This window comes from Schistocerca nitens, chromosome 3 (assembly GCF_023898315.1).
Source record: "Schistocerca nitens isolate TAMUIC-IGC-003100 chromosome 3, iqSchNite1.1, whole genome shotgun sequence".
In the NCBI taxonomy this organism is placed as follows: Eukaryota; Metazoa; Arthropoda; class Insecta; order Orthoptera; family Acrididae; genus Schistocerca; species Schistocerca nitens.
This window is the reverse complement of record NC_064616.1, coordinates 747,759,791-747,780,530: the sequence shown is the minus strand read 5'-3', so window position 1 is coordinate 747,780,530 and position 20,740 is coordinate 747,759,791. Positions and strand designations below refer to the sequence as shown.

General features: G+C 37.9%; 1 protein-coding gene across 4 annotated transcripts in view; it reads right to left on the bottom strand.

Annotated features, from left to right (window-relative positions):
• Window positions 1-20,740, bottom strand: part of LOC126248736 (glucose-6-phosphate 1-dehydrogenase) — a 312,938-nt gene that overhangs the window by 26,998 nt on the left and 265,200 nt on the right. For all 4 annotated transcript variants that reach the window (XM_049950056.1, XM_049950055.1, XM_049950058.1 and 1 more), the window contains 3 exons: window positions 20,107-20,324; window positions 19,626-19,784; window positions 9,820-10,039 (listed from right to left, as the gene is read on the bottom strand). In XM_049950056.1, coding sequence (XP_049806013.1) covers window positions 9,820-10,039; window positions 19,626-19,784; window positions 20,107-20,324 — 597 coding nt within the window. The remainder of the gene's footprint in view (window positions 1-9,819; window positions 10,040-19,625; window positions 19,785-20,106; window positions 20,325-20,740) is intronic.

Sequence of the window (20,740 nt, the reverse complement as noted above, 5' to 3'; positions counted from 1 at the left end):
GGTCTGCCCTTGCCAGAATTCATTAAAATGTTGTTACTGTTGTTGTTGTTGCTGCTGCTGCTGTTCATCATCATCATCATCATCATCATCATCATCTTCTTCTTCTTCTTCTTCTTCTTCTTCCCCTCCTCCTCCTCCTCCTCCCTTCATCTTTTTCCTTTTTCTGTTGTCTTCAGTCCAAAAACTGGTTTAATGCAGCTCTCCTTTGTAAGCCTCTTCATCTCTGAATAAATACTGCAGCCTACATCCATTTGAACCTGCTTACTGTATCCATACCTAGTTCAATCTCTACAATTTCTACTTCCCAAACTTCCTTCCAACACTAAATTGATGACTTCATGATTTCTCAGAATCCTATCTACCAATCCCTTCTTTTAGTAAAGTTGAGGCACAAATTACTTTTCTCCCCAGTTCTGTTTAGTACTTTCTCATTAAATACATCAGAGCTGGTCATGGTGTGCCAAACTTCATGTAGGCTGCATGTGCAGCCTGCATGCAGGCCAAGGCTCAGGCTGTCTTGGCTTTGCTCAGTTCTTCTTGAAAGTACCCAATACAGTGCAACATGTGGTTTAGTACTGTGGTGTGGCATTTATCAGGCCGTGCAACTCTCTTCAGTTCAGCAGAATCAGTATGGTTTACCCTTTGCTATTTGTTTGTGGTATGAAGGGCGTTCACAGTTCCAGTGGCTGTTGGCACAAAAAGAGGCAATCCAGCAATCTATCATCATTTAAAAATGAATGGGAATGACAGAAGAGAGGGATAAGAATTCTCAGTACATATTATTCAGTCACATAAGTGATGGGTACTGCAAATTTGCTAATAAATGACATTACAATACCATGCAGAAAGAATTTAAGGATTTAGTTGTCAATGATTGCAAACCTCGTATTTTAAGTGGACGCAACAGCACACTGCACCCAGAAGGGCACTGCAAGGTGAGAAACAACTTCTCCTGATTTGATTGAGAAGCATTTAAAAAGAAAATTGCATTGTAGAAGGGACACATTCTGATGAGCACAGGCCAGTTCCTTAAGGTCACCTACATCAAAGAAAATATGAGGTTTGAAGAATTCATTGGGGCTTTGAAAAAATTACAAGGATAGTTTCCTAAACATTTTGAGGACACTGCCAATCTTACCTCCATTTTTGGGACTGTTTGCCATTTCAGTTGAAAGTGCCCCTGTGCACATGCAGGGGTAACTGATTGATCTGCAAGGCAATTCCCATTTTAAAGGTGTATCCTTTTACATTAAAACTGTCTAGGATGTCTACACTGGTTTTGTCAGGTAGTTTCCATGTCTCCACAATGAGGCTGCAAAAGTGCTACAATATTTTGATCAACATGTGTATGTGTGAAAGATCTTTTTCAGTTATGAAACTAAATAAGTCATGATTACATGGCAACTTGAGTGCAAAAATCTGGAACTGTCCACGTCAGTCCATATGCTTACAGTTTGTACAAGATAAAAATTATATCATGTCTTCAACACACAAAAAATAATTAAATAATACCGAAATTTTGCTTTGTCTGTAATCTATGTTGTTGAGAAACATGAAATATAAAACCAAGTCATATTCAGTCTGACTGCATTGCCATTTAAATGTGGCACATTCGCAGTTCCCCCTCAGATAGCGTTGGGTGGTGGTGCGGGAAGTGTGCAGTGAGGATCAGGCTATGGCACTCCTGCCAGTGCATGGTTCACAAACAAAATTCTTGACCACCCCAGAATTACACGATTTATCCATCTAATTTTCAGCGTTCTTCTGCAACACAGCATTTCAAAAGTGGCTATTCTCTTCTAGACTGAAGAGCTTACAGTCTACATTTCACTTCCGTACAAGGCTACACTTCAAATATCTTCAAGGAAAACTTCCTAAGACATGTAAAGAAATTCCTCTTTTCCAGAAATACTTTCCTTGTTATAGCCAGTCTGCATTTTATATCCTCTCTACGGTATTTCAGCTATCATCAGTTACTTTGGTGCCCAAATAACAAAACCCATCTACTATTGTTAGTTTATTTTTACCAATCTAATTCCCTCAGCAACACCTGATTTCATTTAACTGCATTCCGTTACCCTTGTTTTGCTTTTGTTGGTGTTTATCTTATGTCCCCCTTTTAAGGCACTGTCCGTTCAGTAAAATAATTATAAGAAAACCTTAGTGTTCCTCCTCCTGCCATTGTGTAGACTGAATAATCAACCTTTAATGTTCTTCACCTTTCTGCCATGACGTAAAGGGATTAATTTATTATTATAATTTTTGAATGTCAGAGTAATCCCACACTGGTATGCTAACAACAAATGTACCCAGCGGTTTTATCAAAGTTGCGGTAAAAAGGGCCCCCAGCTGATTTACAGCTTGAAAACTATAATATGCAGTTGTTTTCCATGTAGTACATGCCTTTTGTGGCATGAGAAAAAAAGAAAAAAAATTGCTGCAACATAATATGGAATCGAACCTCTGCTCCTTTGTGTAGAAAATCAACAAGCTGGCCATTCATTCAGCTAAAGTGATGACTAGAAAACATTTCCCTGTTAAGGGACTATGTTGTGTATCTATAGCTAATAGCACCATACTACTACTACTACTACTACTACTACTACTACTTGTGCTCTTTTTTTTTCAGAAAAGCATTTGTGTCTTCTTGGAACATGTCTAGAATACAGGCAGGAGCACTTTTGCATAATATTTCAGGTAGTAATTTCTTCCCCATGTTATCAATGTAATGTAAAAATGACATGTTGCATTTCACTCACATCATTGCTGTAGCAGACTTTGACTCTCGCTGTGATTTACCACCACCACTTTTCACGTTGTCATATGCACATGTTCATGGAGTGCCTTGCACAGGGCAGATTTCCAAATTAATGGAAAGTTGCAAATAGGGTAAAAGAAGAGCCCAACAAAATCTTACACACCAATGAATCTGTGAGGCACACTCTTAAGATGTTGGAGAAAGGTCTCTCTGGAACACTAACTGCTGTGAGCAATGTAAGCTTACTCAAGTACTTGCTAAAAAAGCTATGTTGATGCCATAATGGTATTTAACAGAATGTAGCTATCATCACTGCTCACAAAGATGATGAACATCAACTATTACTGGCAATTATATAAATGTTGGTTAGAATATTGTAAGGACAGATAGGTAATCTTGTTATTTTCTCTAACATCAAGCATGAAAAGGACCCCAGCTCTGGGACATCAACTACAGCTTGACACACTAAAAAGAAAACAAGAACTGTATTATCTATATAGACAACCTGCTTCTTCTGGCACATGGAAACAGACACAACTCTGGATCAAAACAGCCTACCACAGAACAGAGCAGTGCAACTATATAAAACTTTTAATTATTACTTTATAAACCAACTTACCTAGTCCTGGCCTTGAATAAGGATAAATTAGGTAACTGTTCATAGACAAACTAGCAGCAGATAAATAAGGCTGGGCTTACATGAATATGACTATTTTCACACTCACTAAGTTGCAGCAGATATCAAGAACAAATTTTTAACATCTAAAATACTGTGTTTGGTTCAGTGCAATTTCATAATACTTATAGATGTAGTAAATCTTTCCCATTATATGTTACTTGTGTCTGTGGTTGGGTGTGGCTGTAGATTTTGCTCCCACAAATTGAAGTTAATTATTTTAGCCAAATGAGTAAACCAATTATACTTAAGTTTTCTTCTTCATGAGCACTCTGAAGATTGTGATGGGAATTGTGCCTTTATATTCTCAAAGAAGGTTTAAAACAGTTGAATACATTTCCTAAAATGGGAAAATAAGCAAAAATACTAGAAATACTTGATTTTGTCACACAATTTTAAAATAATCATAAATTTTATGTCAAAGGAATGACAAAGAAGGTGTGAGTAATACATCCTCTGGAAAGAATTTATGTCTGACATTCACAAAAGACTAAATCTGAAACAAAGTGAGGTGGTGAAGTGGTTACAACACTGGTCTAACATTTGGGAAAAGTGTGGTACAAATCTGTATCTGGTTATCCACATTTAGGTTTTCTGTGGTTTCTTCAAATCAATTGAAGTGCAGGCAGGACAGATCCTTTGAAAACAAAATGGCAGATGCCTTCCCCACCCTTGTCTGATCTAAGTCTTTGCTCCATTTCTAATGGTCTAACTGTCAATAGGACATTACACTCTACTCTTCCTTCTCTTGATAAGAAATCTGGGAATTTCTTCAGCTGTTCTTAGGTATGATGCATCAATTAATTCTACATAGTCCACATCCAAGATACATTCACAGTATTTACTGGAGAGCAAATACTGACTGTGTCTGCAGTAGTGCCCTGGGTGTATCAAAGCAAATCCTCTGGGACCATTAATTAAAATAAAGTACAGTGTGGAATATCAACACTGTAAGGAAAAGATAGATTGTTACTTACTGTGAAGATGACCAGTGAACTTGCAGACAGGCACAATGGAAAGACACACAGTATCTTTCAGCCACAGCCTTCATCAGAAAAAGTAAGAAACATACACATATTCATTCACACAACCAAGTACACATCACGCACACATGACCACCGCCACCTCCAGCAGCTTGAACCGAGCTACCAGAGGTGGCAGTCATGTGTGCATGATGTGTGCTTTGTTGTGTGAATGAATGCTTGTGTGTTTATCTTTCTTTTTCTGATGAAGGCTGTGTGAAAGCTAATGTGGCAATGTCTTTTAATTGTGCCTGTCTGCAACTTCACGTCATCTTCGTGGTAAGCAGCAATCTATCTTTTCCTTACATTGTTGATATTCCAACCTGGCGTTTCCATTGTTTAAAGTACAGTGAGGGCAGGGAGACAATGGCTTCAGACAGATAAACTAGGCTGCAGTTGGCTGAGACAGTTAGTAACCTAAATATTGATGGCAAAATGGGGATTTGCATGCCACTCATCAGTAAACCATTCAAAGCTGGACTGGAGCTGTCAGTTCAGCTATTCAAACCCTCCAACGGCAATATGGAATTAATCTGGACAAAAGAAATGAACTTTGTGAATACAAGATCCACAATTTGCAGAATTACTTTATTGTACTGATAATAACAATGGTGAGAGCTGACTTAATCCTGATGCTGTTATGTCCATTTCACTCTACCACAATAGTACAGTGCCTCGAAGTCTCAAGGAACTTAAGACTTTCCTGTGATTTGTGACAGATGTACTAATGGATTATAGTAATATCTATGATGGTGTGATTAGTCTAAAGGTTCTTTTATTTTTACAATACTCTTTTGGCTCATCATTTCCCTTATTTCTGTAGATTTTTTATGATATCATCTGGCAACATACACACTGAAGAGCCAAAGAAGCTACAACACCTGCCTAATATTGTGTAGGGCCCCCTCGAGTACATAGAAGTGCCGCAACACCATGTGGCACGTACTTGACTAATGTCTGAAGTAGTGCTGGAGGAAACTGACAGCATGAATCCTGCAGGGGCTGTCCATAAATCCGTAAGAGCACGACAGTGTGGAGATCTCTTCTGAACAGTATGTTGCTAGGCATCCCAGATATGCTCAATAGTGTTCATCTCTGGGAAGTTTGGTGGCCAGCAGAAGTGTTGCTGGAACCACCCTGTAGCAGTTCTGGATGTGTCGAATGTCACATTGTCCTGCTGGAATTGCCCAAGTCCGTCAGAATGCACAATAGCATGAATGGATGCAGATGATCAGACAGGATGCTCACATATGTGTCACCTGTCAAGAGTCATATCTATACATATCAGGGCTCCCATATCACTCCAACTGCACACGCCCCACACCACTAAAGCACTTCCACCGGCTTGAACAGTCCCCTGTTGACATGCAAGGTCCATGGATTCATGAGGTTGTCTCCATACCCGAACACGTCCATCTGCTCTATACAATTTGAAACAAGACTTGTCCAACCAGGTAACATGTTTCCAGTCATCAACACTCCAATGTCAGTGTTGATGGGCTCAGGCATGGTGCAAACCTTTGTGTCGTGCAGTCATCAAGGATACATGAGTGGGCCTTCAGCTCCAGAAGCCGATATCGATGATGTTTCATTGAATGGTTCGTACATTGACATTTGTTGATGGACCAGCATTGAAATCTGCAGCAATTTGTGGAGGGGTTGCACTTTTATCATGCTAAACAATTCTCTTCAGTCATCATCAGTCCCGTTCTTGCAGGACCTTTTTCCCGCCAAAGCGATGTCGGAGATTTGATGTCTTACCGGATTCCTGATATTCACAGTGCACTCGAGAAATGGTCGTATGGGAAAATCCCTAATTCATCGCCACCTCAGAGATGCTGTGTCCCATCGCTCATGCACTGACTATAAAACCACATTCAAACTCACTTAAATCTTGATAGCCTGCCATTGTAGCAGCAGTAATCGATCTAACAACTGCGCCAGATACTTGTCTTGTATAGGTGTTGTCGGCCACAGCACCGTATTCTGCCTGTTTACATCTCTCTGTTTTTGAATATGCATGCCTATACCAGTTTCTTTGGTGCTTCAGTGTATTACAGTTCTGTTTTTAATTCTTGGGGTTAATGAAACGTTCCTAGCAAAAAGGGAGCAGTAACTAAAATTATTCAACACATTCTTTTACTAGCAGGGCTAGTACACTGCCTGCATTTCTCATGTACCTTTGAGTTATCGGTGCCATATAAGCCTCATATACAGGGTGTCTCACGATGAACGGTCAATATTCAGAGATATAACAGGAATGCTCATTTGAAGCAAAAAAACTTCACACACACGTATGCTCTAGTCTGAATGGTTTCCAAGACAGAATTCTTTTAACGCACGTTTGTGTCTTGGCTAGTGGTAGGCACATGTGCCTTACCCTCCCAACCTCTTTCACGTTTTGTTCTAACCCAACCAATGTGCAATTGTCTATGATATGTTGTGAGTGAAGTAGTGCAAGGGATTGTGAGGGTATCAAACAGGACCATCAGTTAACTGTGTACATGCACTGGCTAGAATGACACACATCTAACACAGCTACACTAATGAAGAATATGCAGATATGGTGTAAGTTTATAGCTTTTGCAGTGGTAATGGTCCTGCTGCTATCAAACAATACTGTTGGTGCCTTGGTGCTGTTCGACACGTCGAATTTCTGATCACAGAGTGTTTACCAGAGTTTTCAGTGCACTGCATGAAACAAATATTCTTCCGACTTCCCAGTTTTCTTCGGAACATGTAGTTCAGCAATCTGGGCAGGAGCAGCAACACATTGCTGAGATGGTGCAGCGTCGTCCCCCTACCACAATACGGTGACATTCTGCATGTATCAATGTCCCATGAACACATGTATGGCAAACATTACATGCAAAAAACTTGTACTCATTTCATGTACAGCATGTCCACAATTTCACATCGGTAACAACGCCACACAACTTGAATTTCATCACTGGTTAAATGACAATTGTCATTAGCTTCCATTAATACTATTCATTAGTGATGCCACATTTACACATAATGGAATCAGCAACACATGTAATAATCACTGATGGTCACAGGAAAATCCACAGGCTACAGTGGAAATCAGTTTCCAAGACCATTTTTAATCAATATTTGAGACAGCATGACCAGTAACATTTTGATAGGTCTAGTCATTTTAGAGGAGCAAATGAGTTAGCAAAATTACGCACATTTGTTGGAAAAATCATTTAATGAACACTTGGAGGATGTTCCTTTGGCAAAGTGAACTACACCATACTTCCAGCACAATGGAGGCACTCCAAACTTTACCAGATGTGGGAGGGAACATCTCAATTGCACTTACCCTAATCATTGGATTGGTCACAACAGTACAATTACCTGGCCACCAAGACTGGCAGAGAGTGCTGCCCTCATTAGGGAATGTGCAGAGGCACTCAGACAAGCAATATAACATTTTCTCCCAAGAGTGCACAAATGCAATGAGGTCGACAGTGGAATATGCGAAGATAAGCTTGCACAGAATAGAGTAGCATGGAGAGCTGCAGCAAACCAGTCTCAGGACTGAAGACCACAACAACAACAACAAGTTAAAAATACGTATTTTTCAATTGATACTTACTAAAATGCATGTTGTAATGTTTACTAACTGTTGTACATTGTACACGTCTGTACCTGACAATGTATTAAATAATACAGGAAATGAATAACAATGTAAACTGAATATGTTCTGTTTCAGAAACCCTTCGGAGTAGGGCACATGCCCATATGAATTTTTTGCTTCTAATGATTTTTTCCTGTCATCCCTGAATATTGTCCATTCCTCCTGGGACACTCTGTATGCAATTAAATCTGCACTGACAGTTTTACTGTTCTAATAAATGTACAATTCTGTTAAATTCAGCAAGTAGTTTACTATCATCACTATTATTATTATTATTATTATTATTATTATTATTATTATTATTACTAACATATCATACAAGCAGCTATTTCAGAATTTTTGGTTTTGAAATAATTCTGCTGTTAAGCATTACAGACATGTAAAGTTCCAGGTTCTGCACTGTTTCATGTTCTGTCTACGGCTCATTCTGACAACACCTTTGTGTTTGTTGCAAGTCATCAACTTTCTGAAATACTCAATACATTATTTGAATTGGTCATTTGGCACTCACTGAGTTGCTATAGATTTCCAGCTACAAGCTTCCAGTCTAGAAATTATGAATAATATTTTATTAAATTTCCCATACTTTGTTTTAATATGTGCCTCCATTTATTCAGACAAGTCTCAGATCAGTTCTGAAGTTCGCAGACAATGGGGAAAGTTAAGGGGGTTATGGGTGAATAAACAGATGGTAATTGGTTTTCAATTGAATTTCTTATCTCAAGATTCAAAATTTCTGAAATGTTATTTATAGAAACTTCAGTGTATCTGAACTGTCAACATCAACATATAAAGTGATGAAATGACAAATCCCATATGCAATAGCTTTTCATTACTAAAAGTAATCAGCAACAGAAGTACTACTGAATAGCATTTTTGAAAAAAATTGTTGTTAAAATCTGGTCCCTGCAGAAAAAGACGACAGAATCAATCCAGTAAATTCCATAATAGACTAACTGTATAAACTTCCTTCTCCCCAGCGCACTGTTAACTTACACAGTACTATTTACCATAGAGTCTGAAGGATTTTAATACAGTGTAATGGACTGCTACAAGCTACAACTACGGTCCTCTTCCCCTCACAAGGTACCAAACTGCTATGTGCTTAAAGAAAAAAAGGTTACATAAGCAAGTATGCACTTGTAGTTACCATAATTGTCATCTACAGTTTCCACTATCTGGAGCACATATTAACTCCCTAGTTATCTTCTCTCCCATATCTCTTCATGTAGCATATACTTCAAAATATCTAATGTATACAAGGAGGTAGATGCAGCACAAAACTGCATAGGCATATTACCAATTCCACTACTACATAAATAAACATTATAAGCTGCAAAGATTACAAACCTATACCCCAATTTATGAGGCAAAATACTTTCGTTGGTTCTTTTAGTACAACACAGTTTAATTACTTAGTTTCAATTTATTACTCCATCCAACGTTGTCTAATATGTTACTAACATCAGTGAGTTATCATGAGGCTGCGGCAGTTTTAGTGGTTAACAAGTCATGTTTGTACTGAACAAGTTCACAGTGGTGATGAACGTGAGAGTGGACATTGCAATTGGCAAGTAATAATGGCAATTTTTATAGTCACTAGAAAATGAAATTTTCTGATTGGCACGAAAAAATTTTTCTTGTCATTCAACCTACATTTTTGAAATACCTGTTCACAACTTTTCCAACATAACAGTCTGTTTTAAATAAAAGTACTTACCTTCTCATTGCGTATGTCATCTGGATGGATAGATGCTGGTTTTTCCATTGCAACAAGACTAAGGATTTGTAGTAAATGATTCTGCATAACATCACGAATTATTCCAAACTCATCAAAGTAGCCACCTCTTCCCTGTGTGCCAAATGGCTCCTTGAAGCTTATCAAGACAGAAGCAACACATTCCCTGTTCCAAGTAGGGCTGAAAATTCTATTGCCAAACCTGTTAACAGAAGTGAAAAAAGAATGAAAAGTATTCGCCATTTTGCAATCTGTATTTTACAGATGAGTCAAACAATTATAAAAATTTCCTGGGAAACAATTAAAACATAAAAAATAACCACTGGTAATAGATATTCTACTATAAAAAAGTTTTTAAAAAGTAATTTAAAATTCAGGGCCAAAACAGCTGCACAATGAAGCAATTATTGTACAGAAGTGCGTAACTTGTAGTAGATAATTAATAGTGGTGACAAATGGTTAAAATCTGTGACAAACTGAATCACAGCACTGGTGCAAAACTAGTATTTTATGCAGGCATCATGAGTTAATAGATACTTCTGTGTTACACCATCAAATCAAAGAGGAGTGAGCATGTCCAAAATTAATTTGAAATAGAACTTGTATACACAACTATGTCCTGTTTTGTTTTCTTCCTCACAGATGGGTTTCGCAGAAGGGAAAGTCTTTCTTTCTCATCCCATCCGGTAAGTCTCCTCTGACCCCGGGTTCTGGGCAACACTTCCGAACGCTCACCATTTCCTAAATCTCACCCGTCCTTTTCCTTCATCCCTCTTCTTTCCACTTCCACCCTTCTGTCAGGAGAAGGAGCCACTGTTTCCGAAAGCTTGCAAATTTCACTAACTTTATATGTGTGTCCTCCTGTCGACACTATGTGAGTACATTTTTTATCTATCCAATTACATCATATCTTCCAAAATTGATTATTTTTGTTGATCTATTAGACTGTCACAGTTGTGATGTATAATTGCAGAGTGTGACATTCTGTTTAGCTTTGCACCTTTCCTAGTATCCTCATGTGATGTATTTTTCTTTAAGATTATGGCTAATTGTTTGTTGTGTAATTTATATCATAGGCATGCTTCACGTATGGGAATGGATTATGCATGGCACTAGAAAGTGATTAATCACCTGGAGAGACATCTGCTAGTCACTGGTCTTTGAGAATTACACACATGCAGAGACATAGGTTGGGCAGAAAAAAAGCAGTGAGCTGTGGCACACACTGTCAAAGAATAAATGAGACCAATAAAGGAAAAATAATAATAAAGTGATCATCATGATCTCACAACCAATATTATGGTATGCTGTTGAATTATAACTGTACAAATGGAAAAGCATCTTTCACTGTCCCTTTAGTGGTGAGGAAAGCATTCTTTCTAACTGATGGAAACTGCTCAAGTTCAAACAGCACTTTCAAAGTGGTAATGTATTCAGCTTTTTAAAATAATCTCCACTGATTAAAGTATGGGTGACTGCTGAGCATGATTTTTGCTGAATCTTAATAGTGAATATCAGATTGTAAATTACCCCTGAATAGACAATAGCAATTTTGATTCAGTTGATAAAGTGGTAGGATTGTTTTTATTTTTATCCATTTTCAAGATCCACATATCACCCAGTGAATTAAATGTAGATTCATTTCGCAACTTGTGGCTCAGTAAGCCATGTCACACTGTAAAGATTTAGAGTAGTAAATTTTCCCTGAGTCTGTGAAGTTTCTAAAAAATAGTGTATTAATTTTTCTTGTAAAAGTTGCTTGACCTCACCCAATTTTTGTTATTTTATTTACAGGAATGTTGGTCATTTAATGTATACAAATGTCTTTCTTCTATCTGGAAACAAAGGACCTTGAATGAGATCATACAAAGATCTTCCCATTTCTTATTTGAATATCATTCCATAAAACTGGTCACAGGCTTATTAACAGCAAAGTGAAATAGCAATTACTTTATTAACAACAATTATGTGCCTGATTAATCTTTGACAACAAAATCTAATCAAAAAGGTTTTTCAAAAGCATTTTAACATTAGCACCTGTGTGAGAAAACTGAAGTGCGTTTTCATAGGTTGGGTATTTTGTGATAATTTATTTACTTATCATATGGCATACATTAAGAGATTTTAACGACAAGAATAGTTATCCATATACAAATATTACTAAATTACTACATATAAATGTTTCGTCACAGCTCTGCAGCATAATATAACAGAGCTGACAATAGCTACAGACGAATATCAAGGTCTCTTATATAGTTCATTACACCATTTGCCATTGCCAGGAAATCTTCGAAAGGACCCTTGTATCCATGTGTAATGTGAGCAACTGTCTGTCATTCCCCACCACAGTCACAAGATGGTGGTGAAGATTTGCCTCACTTGTGGAAAGTGTCTGCACATCTTCCATGGCTCATTTGGATGTGATTCAGGGTAGTACAAATTGCCTGAGATTGGTCAAATTCAGAGGGTTTCTTCTGGCTGCAGGACAGTTTTATGCAATGTGGAGGACAGTTCTGTTGCCAACACTGTTTCCATTCACTGATGGCACTGAATTAATTCTCAGTTAAGAATTATGACTGCGATAAGAGTTGGACGTCATCAACTTTTTTGCTCCACAGGGAATAAATTGGGGGTTGAATATGAGAAGGTCAGGGTTATCAACAATCTCCTGGTATTCACATAGTAGTGCACTCTTCTGTCACATTATCAGGAGGGGGATGTCAGTCAAGATAGGTAACCAGTATGTGGGAGTAGATTGATTGACCCACTAACAATATACATGGATTCGTTTAAGTTGTACATCTATGTTTTTCACACATGGACACAGACGAACAGTGCTCTGCTGCTGAGTGCACCAATCCTATTACTGATACTCAGAGAGTGTCTGCTGACAATCCCCAACTAGTGCCACTCATGGACAATGTTATCTATGCTCTTGTGATTAGCAGGTGTTTGCATCAAGGGCTGTTTAAATGAGCATGTCCTCTCTAATATGAGTCCAAGGCATTCTGGATGTGTGTTACGATAAAGTTTGACTCAACATAGACATCAAGGGTTCTGTGTGCAAATCTACTGGACAGGGGGAAACGTGCAACTTCTGTTTTATTTGAGTTAGTTTGTAACCTCCACTAATGGAAGTATTGGCTTATGGTGTCTAGATCAGAAGGTAGTATTTCTTTAGTTATTTTGAAAGTTTTGTGTTGGGTAGATATTGCCCAGTCACCCACATAGGCAAATTATGTGAACTGTTTTGAAGAAATCTCAGATATACATTAATTTTACATGTTCTTCCACCTAACATGTTGTGAATTAGTTTTGTTGTCCATCTACATGGAACACAAGGTGAAATGAATTTGTCAAAAGACATGGTTCTTTTCAGGGCCCTCCAACTATAAACTTAAAACACATTATTAAGACATTTGATAAAAATAAAACTATGCAACCAATTGCAATTATGGCTAATGCCTGTTAGACTTTCATCTGTTATCTCTCTCTGTTCCTATTATCCAGCACAGAAAGGGAAGAACAAATGTTTCCAGATTTGAATGAGATTGAACAGTCCATGCATTTATTAAAAAAATTAAAAGGAAAATGTATTAATCCATTCATGAACAGCAAATAATTGCTTGGCAATACGGTTACAGAACACACCTCAAATATCAATGATGTGTCATGATAAAGCATCACTGATGCTTTAAGATGAGGAAGAAAATACAGTAAAAACATTCATTTGCACAGACTTGAAAGAAGTTAAAGAATTACATGAGCTGTAGCATAAGAGGTTTTGAATACAAAGGTGTCCTAGTTTTACATATTAAATAACACTGATTGAAACAAAATGGTCTGAGTGATTATAATCAAAGTATTATATTTGACTCATTCTCTACTGTGTTACAAAAAGGTACGGCCAAACTTTCAGGAAGCATTCCTCACACACAAAGAAATAAAATATGTAATGTGGACATGTGTCCAGAAACACTTACTTTCCATGTTAGAGCTCATTTTATTACTTCTCTTCAAATCACATTGATCATGGAATGGAAACACACAGCAACAGAATGTACCAGCGTGACTTCAAACACTTTGTTACAGGAAATGTTCAAAATGTGCTCCATTAGCGAGGATACATGCATCCACCCTCCGTCGCATGGAATCCCTGATGCGCTGATGCAGCCCTGGAGAATGGTGTATTGTATCACAGCCGTCCACAATACGAGCACGAAGAGTCTCTACATTTGGTATCGGGGTTGCGTAGACAAGAGCTTTCAAATGCCCCCATAAATGAAAGTCAAGAGGGTTGAGGTCAGGAGAGTGTGGAGGCCATGGAATTGGTCCGCCTCTACCAATCCATAGGTCACCAAATCTGTTGTTGAGAAGCGTACAAACACTTTGACTGAAATGCGCAGTAGCTCCATCGTGCATGAACCACATGTTGTGTCGTACTTGTAAAGGCACATGTTCTAGCAGCACAGGTAGAGTATCCCATATGAAATCATGATAACGTGCTCCATTGAGCGTAGGTGGACGAAACTAAAATGAGCTCTAACATGGAAATTAAGCGTTTCCGGACACATGTCCACACAACATCTTTTCTTTATTTGTGTGTAAGGAACATTTCCTGAAAGTTTGGCCGTACCTTTTTGTAACACCCTGTATGTGTGTGTGTGTGTGTGTGTGTGTGTGTGTGTGTGTGTGTGTGTGTGAGATGCACCATTTTCTTTTAGTTATTTTAACTTAATGGGCTGCATAAGGACTGTATTTTAATATGAGTTATACAGCATGGACAAAATAAAACTGGCCTAGAAAATATTTATAAGATTGACATGGAACTGACCCTTGCTAATAAACAGGAGAACTGTCCATCACAGAAAATGCTGAAAACTGTGATTTTGATGGAACAATCAGCTGCTGTCACATGCAAATCTCCCACGTACTTTGCTATTTCATTACATATGAGTGAGTGAGAGGAGCAGACATGTTTAACGACCAGTTGAATCCAACATAAAGTGGTGTTCACAATAAAACAGTGCATTTTCATTGTGAAGAACAATTTGTGCAGAATGTGTGCTGAACTGTTTGCACAATAGTTTAAGACTATAATTGTTTTGACAAAACCTCCAGTGAAGCCTGAAACACAAAACTTAAGTGGAAAAATGACATAAAATGGGCTCTTTAATTAATAAAAAACCATAACTTTCAAAAAACTGTTCTGAGTCTTACTGTAAATATTCTCCAGGACAGTTTTGTTTTGCCCACCCTGCATGACATGGTGACTGTGCTAACAGCATCCAAAGACTGGAAAGAATATCTCTCAATTTTTTGATTATTGGTTGACAAATTATGTTAAAACAGTATGACAATTAAATTTGCAAAAACACACATTGTTGTAGTGAAATCAAAGTCTGAAGATATATTATAAATGTTAAGAATGACCCAAACAAGATTCTTGCAGTTACAGATTGTTCAGTATTTAGAAATAAAAAACAATGCAAAGTTTTCCTTGACTCTGTTGATTTGTGTCATGTTTGGCTGTGAACTGTAAAGCTGTGACCAGATTACTGCAAAGTAAAACTGAGTGACTGTGGGATGAGAAATGTCTGGAGCAATTTATGCCAATTACAAAAGAAATTATGTACCTCAGATTATTTGGAGACACACATTCAACAGCAGCTTCCTATTTAGCAACAGATGCATGTGGATATAGGATCAATTGTGAAGTGTCCCAATAATGGCATTAAGATGATAAATTATATCGAAAGGCTATTGCTTTTGTGATTCTATAGCTGTCTTGACATACTCTCACGCTCTGAAGCTTCTGATGAAATGTAAAATCACACAGTAGGCTGATATATTGGGCCTTCTGTTTACAAGACTTAAATTTTAAAACAGACTATATGATAACAGAGGATAATTGTGCATCTGATGCAGTGTTGAGACTACCAATAAGCATGAACAATGAGCTGTAACGTAGAGGACATGAGAGAGTGTTTAAGGTTTCTATTTAATTATGAACAATAATTAAATATACTGTGAATAACACATCAGAAAAACAAAGGAAAGACCCACGACTCACAGCAGCTGAGCACTGCAGGTAATAAAGAGGAATGGAGGAAACTGCGACCATTTATCTGGGTGTCTTCATTTAATAAAAACTAATTTGATATACTGAGATTGAGACTTTGTATTCAAACAGATATGGTGCAACACCTGTGGCAGATATAGTAATTTTAGCCAAAATAAATGTATGTATCATATTGCAAAATTTTATTTTTGCAAAGAAATCAACAAATAAGGGGGAATGAGAATGGTAAAAACTACTGTAATTTATAAAAAAACAAAGACACTGCTGAAGGCTTAAACGTCTTAACCAAATGCATCTTCTCATTTCTAGTGGATCAGTCCCTCCGACCAATCACCTAGTGCATCTCATCCTACATAAAACATACCATCCAATATGCAGGGAGTCACAAATCCATTCACAAAGCTACTCACAACCCTTCAAGTTACATACACTGTGACCTCTCTCTGTATCCCAGCTCACATACATTTAATGTCTCCTTTGTACATGATCTTCCTTTATAAGCAGCAAAGTTTCTGCCTTTTTGAAGTCATGGCTTGCAATCAGATCACCACATAGGCCAGTTGGATACTCAATTCAATTCTTGTTTCCCTGGCCTTCAGAAATGAGAACTAAAACTACTACAAATCTTTAATCCTACAATCACCCCATACTGAATTCAGTCTTTATTATTCTTGCACTTGCACTTACACATTCCCTTTATTTCCCTCTTTCTTCCATTCTCTTTCTTTTCTCCTCGTGCCCCTCCCCCTCCCCAGTCACCACCCATTTACTCTATTTATTAAGTTAACAATTTTCCCCTTGTGTTCTTTCTATTCTTCTTTCTATATCAGCCCCTATTTCTTACTTGATTCCTTCCCTCCATCATTTTCTTCTCACTGCTTGCTTTCTAAGTTATGAGTTACCCAAGAAAATTATGCCATAAGCAATAATGAGTGGTAATGTGCACAGCATGATGAAATGTTGATTTGTTTACTTGCAAAACTAGCAATTATACGAAAAGCAAAACTTGTTGAATTTGTTGTTTGAGTATCCTAGTTATATGTTTCTTCCAGTTCACGTTTTCATCAGTATCTACATCTAAAAATATGGAACATTCTATTATATTTAATTACTCCTCTCCCTGTACTACACTAATTAACAGTGTTATTCTACTTCTTGTGCTTAACTTTAATATCTTTTTTTCCCAAACTGAGTGATCTCTCAACCTCTATGACATGTTTTACTAAATCTTTACTTCCTTGCACTTCATGGATCCCGTTTAACACGGGTTCTACAATGTCCAGTCACATTAATATGACCACCTGTCAAAAACCTGAATAACCACCTCTTTGCATCATGGGACATGCATGGAGAGTGTCAGTGTCATTCTGGAAGGTACCAAGAAGGATGTGGAGCTATGCTGACTCTATTGCCATGGCCACCTGCATTTGGTTTCTTGGCTGAGGATCATGGCACAAACAGCCTGAACAATATGGTCCCACAGATTGTCAATTGGGTTTAAATCAGCGTAGTTTGGTGGTGAGGGAAGAACAGTAACCTCCTCCTAGAGCTCTTAGAACCACAAATGTACATTGCAAGCCGTTTGACACATTACATTGCCCTGCTGGTAAATGGCATCAGGCCAAGGAGAAATGGACCACATGTAGGGATGGACATGGTCTCCAAAGGTAGATGCATACTTGTTTTGATTCACTGTGCCTTCCAGAATGATGAGACCACCCAGAGAATACCACAAACACGTTCCCCAGACCATAACGCTCCCTCCTGGTTGCAGGGTGTTTGCTTTCAGACGTTCCACATCCGACACACCAATGGCCATTTGTCCAACAGAGCATAAAACATTATTCATCTGATAAGGCAACCTGTTGTCACCGAGTGGATGTCCAGTTGGGGTGCAAATTTCGGCCTTCGGCACCAGTAAACAGCAGTCAGCGTGGGTGCAGCTGATGCAGGGGCTCATATGCAGCAATGTTTGCTGAACAGTCATTGAGGAGATACTGTTGGTGCCCCTTGGTTAATCTGAGTGGTCAGTTACTCAATAGTTGCACATCTGTTCACCCACACACACATCTCTGCAGCTGTCATGCACCCATCATCTATGGTCCATGGTGCACCAGAGCTGCCTCGGCACCAGTTTTTGATATTGTCATTTTGTTATGCTTGGTAAAGAACAGTTTACAGACTTAGCCATTTCGGAAGTGGTTCCACCCTTGGCCTGAAAGCCAGTGATCATGATCATGCTCTTTTGGACGTCAGATAAATCGTTCAGTTTCCACATTATGACAATGGCTGCACTGTTTTCCGCATTCACCCGACACACTTTATATATCCTCTGCTGCTAGTGCTGCCACCTGTTGTCTGTGATTGGGTTGTTGTATGTTAATATCAAACATAGGTGGTGATCACATTAATGTGCCTGTATTGTGTAAATGACCCATTTTCCCCCTCTCACCTTTTCCTTCATTCCCATTTCTTTCCTCTTTTCTCACTTGAAATGGGAAACTGTGATCCTGACAGTTAGAAGTAATCTATATATTTATTTGTATGTCTTTCTATTGGCTGCAACGGGAGCTGCACCTCATGAAGATATGTGATATCTTTATTAAATTGTAATATTTGCATATATGTGAATAAAAAAAGGGTTTTTTCACTCCCTCAGATTTATTTCACCCAAATATTCAAATTGTTAAAATTCTGTAGTGAATTAAGTGTAATGAAGATATGATACATGGTATATGGTACAGTGCGTGTGTCAGACACCTAATGTACAGTTCTGGAGCTCAATCTCAAGTCAGTCCTAATATTATTTTCTGTCACTTATCACTCATTTCACCTCTGACACTTTGAATGTTAATGTATAAAATGCCAACCTGCATCACAAGTTGGAGTCTACATTGAACTATGTGACACCAACAGCTTTCTGGGAATGTCAGTTCAAAGGACAGAGGAAGGTAAGGTCACACCACCTATAATAGCACCCAGGCACACGTGCTGCTAGAGCGACTACAGCACGCATCTGGGATAACGCCTTGCCTCTGCTGTGAGAATTCTCTAAGTCTGTCATCAGTCTCTGACGTCATCCAGTGTACACATTGCTATTTGAATGATGATCCTGGTAAGATGTCAGTCAGTCTGCAACATGCCATGCCGTTGCACATATCATGTTTACTGCTGGCATCCTACGATCTACAAAACAGTTGTAGACGTTGAGACTTATTATAACATGCATGTTGATCCTGCCAAAACAATCGATGTTCTACATGGACCAACAGTTTTCCATGCTGGATGTCTCGATTTTTCACTGACTGACATTGCTGTCGAAGTTGGTCAAGCTTGGCTGACTGTCAATATTGTTCACATCGATTCTGCACTACGCTCTTTGGCAATGAGTTTGGAGAACTTTCCCACCTATGATGTAATCACTTATTCTATTAGTAAAGCACCTTCATGTTCGAATCAATCTTCAGGTTGGTGACAGCTTTATTTTAAATTATACAGTGGAAATTATTTTCTGTCAAACATTAAATTAAACTTGTCACGATAACATGCTGATAAAACCCATGATAGAAAAACATATGTCTTTCAGAGCAATTTTTGTACTATTTATTTTACTTATGTCTCATTTAGCAAACACAAAGAAGTGTTTTGTAAAGATCTGGTGACAATACAAGTCACACACCAGATAAAACAGTGTTTCAAAACATACCTTAACGTCATCAAATTCTGCACCATTTCTTTCCCCAGGTAATGGTCAATTCGGTAGATCTGCTCCTCCTTGAATAGTGATGCCAAATGGTCTGACAATCGTTTTGAGCTGTCAGCATCTCGACCAAATGGTTTTTCTATAATTATTCTTGTCCATCCTCTGAAAAAGATATTCAAATGACTTCAGTGAACAACATGATGTTTTCCTGCAAAATACACCAGTTCTAAGAAACGTGCTTTATTTTTATTTATTGTTCACATTTACAGATTTAAATGCTGTTTTAACCGTTAACCACAGATTTTTTAAAGGAAAGATAAAATAGTTTGATAGGGTCAGTCAATGCAAGTATGAGACTAGAATTACAGATTGTATTCTGATAAATTTTGAAAAATGTAGTTTATTAATACATTAAGTCTATTTTTTCTATCATACATTGGTCAAACTACAGATAAATCTTATGTATGTCAAACAAAAAACTCACTTCACGGCCATGCACGAATTTCTGATGTGAACAGTTACATCTTCAAAAACTGATGGTGGAAGTGCTAGATAAAACAGTCTGTTTGCTGAAGTGCCATTCTCACAGGTCATCAGTTCCTGGTTTAAGAGTTCGAAATCACGCCTTGAATCGTAACTGCCTGCTATGTATTTGTTATGTGCCCAAAACTCTTCATACTTCTCTTTCTCTCCTTCTTTAACCTGAAACAATTTATGAAAATATAATTAATAGCACATCCACACATTATTTTCTATATTCAGTTTATTCTCATAGCGACAGTAACAAACACACACTCAATGAATCAACGTTATTTCAGAACTAACCTGTCTTATTTTCAAGAAAGTGAAAAAGGCTTCTATAACGGTAAACTGTGCGCAGATGTGGATGATAATTTCTTGATTACCAATACAAAAATAAAATAAAAACACCATATCAAAAAAATCTTCTGTGAGCAATAGCATGAAATAAGTTTAATGAAAATATTCTAATCTAAATGAATATTTATATTGTTATGTTGTTGTCAATATATTAGATGATGTTTGGTTCGTGGGGTGTTCAATTGTGCAGTCATCAGCACCCGTACAAATTCCCAATCTGTACAAAGTCCAATCTAGCC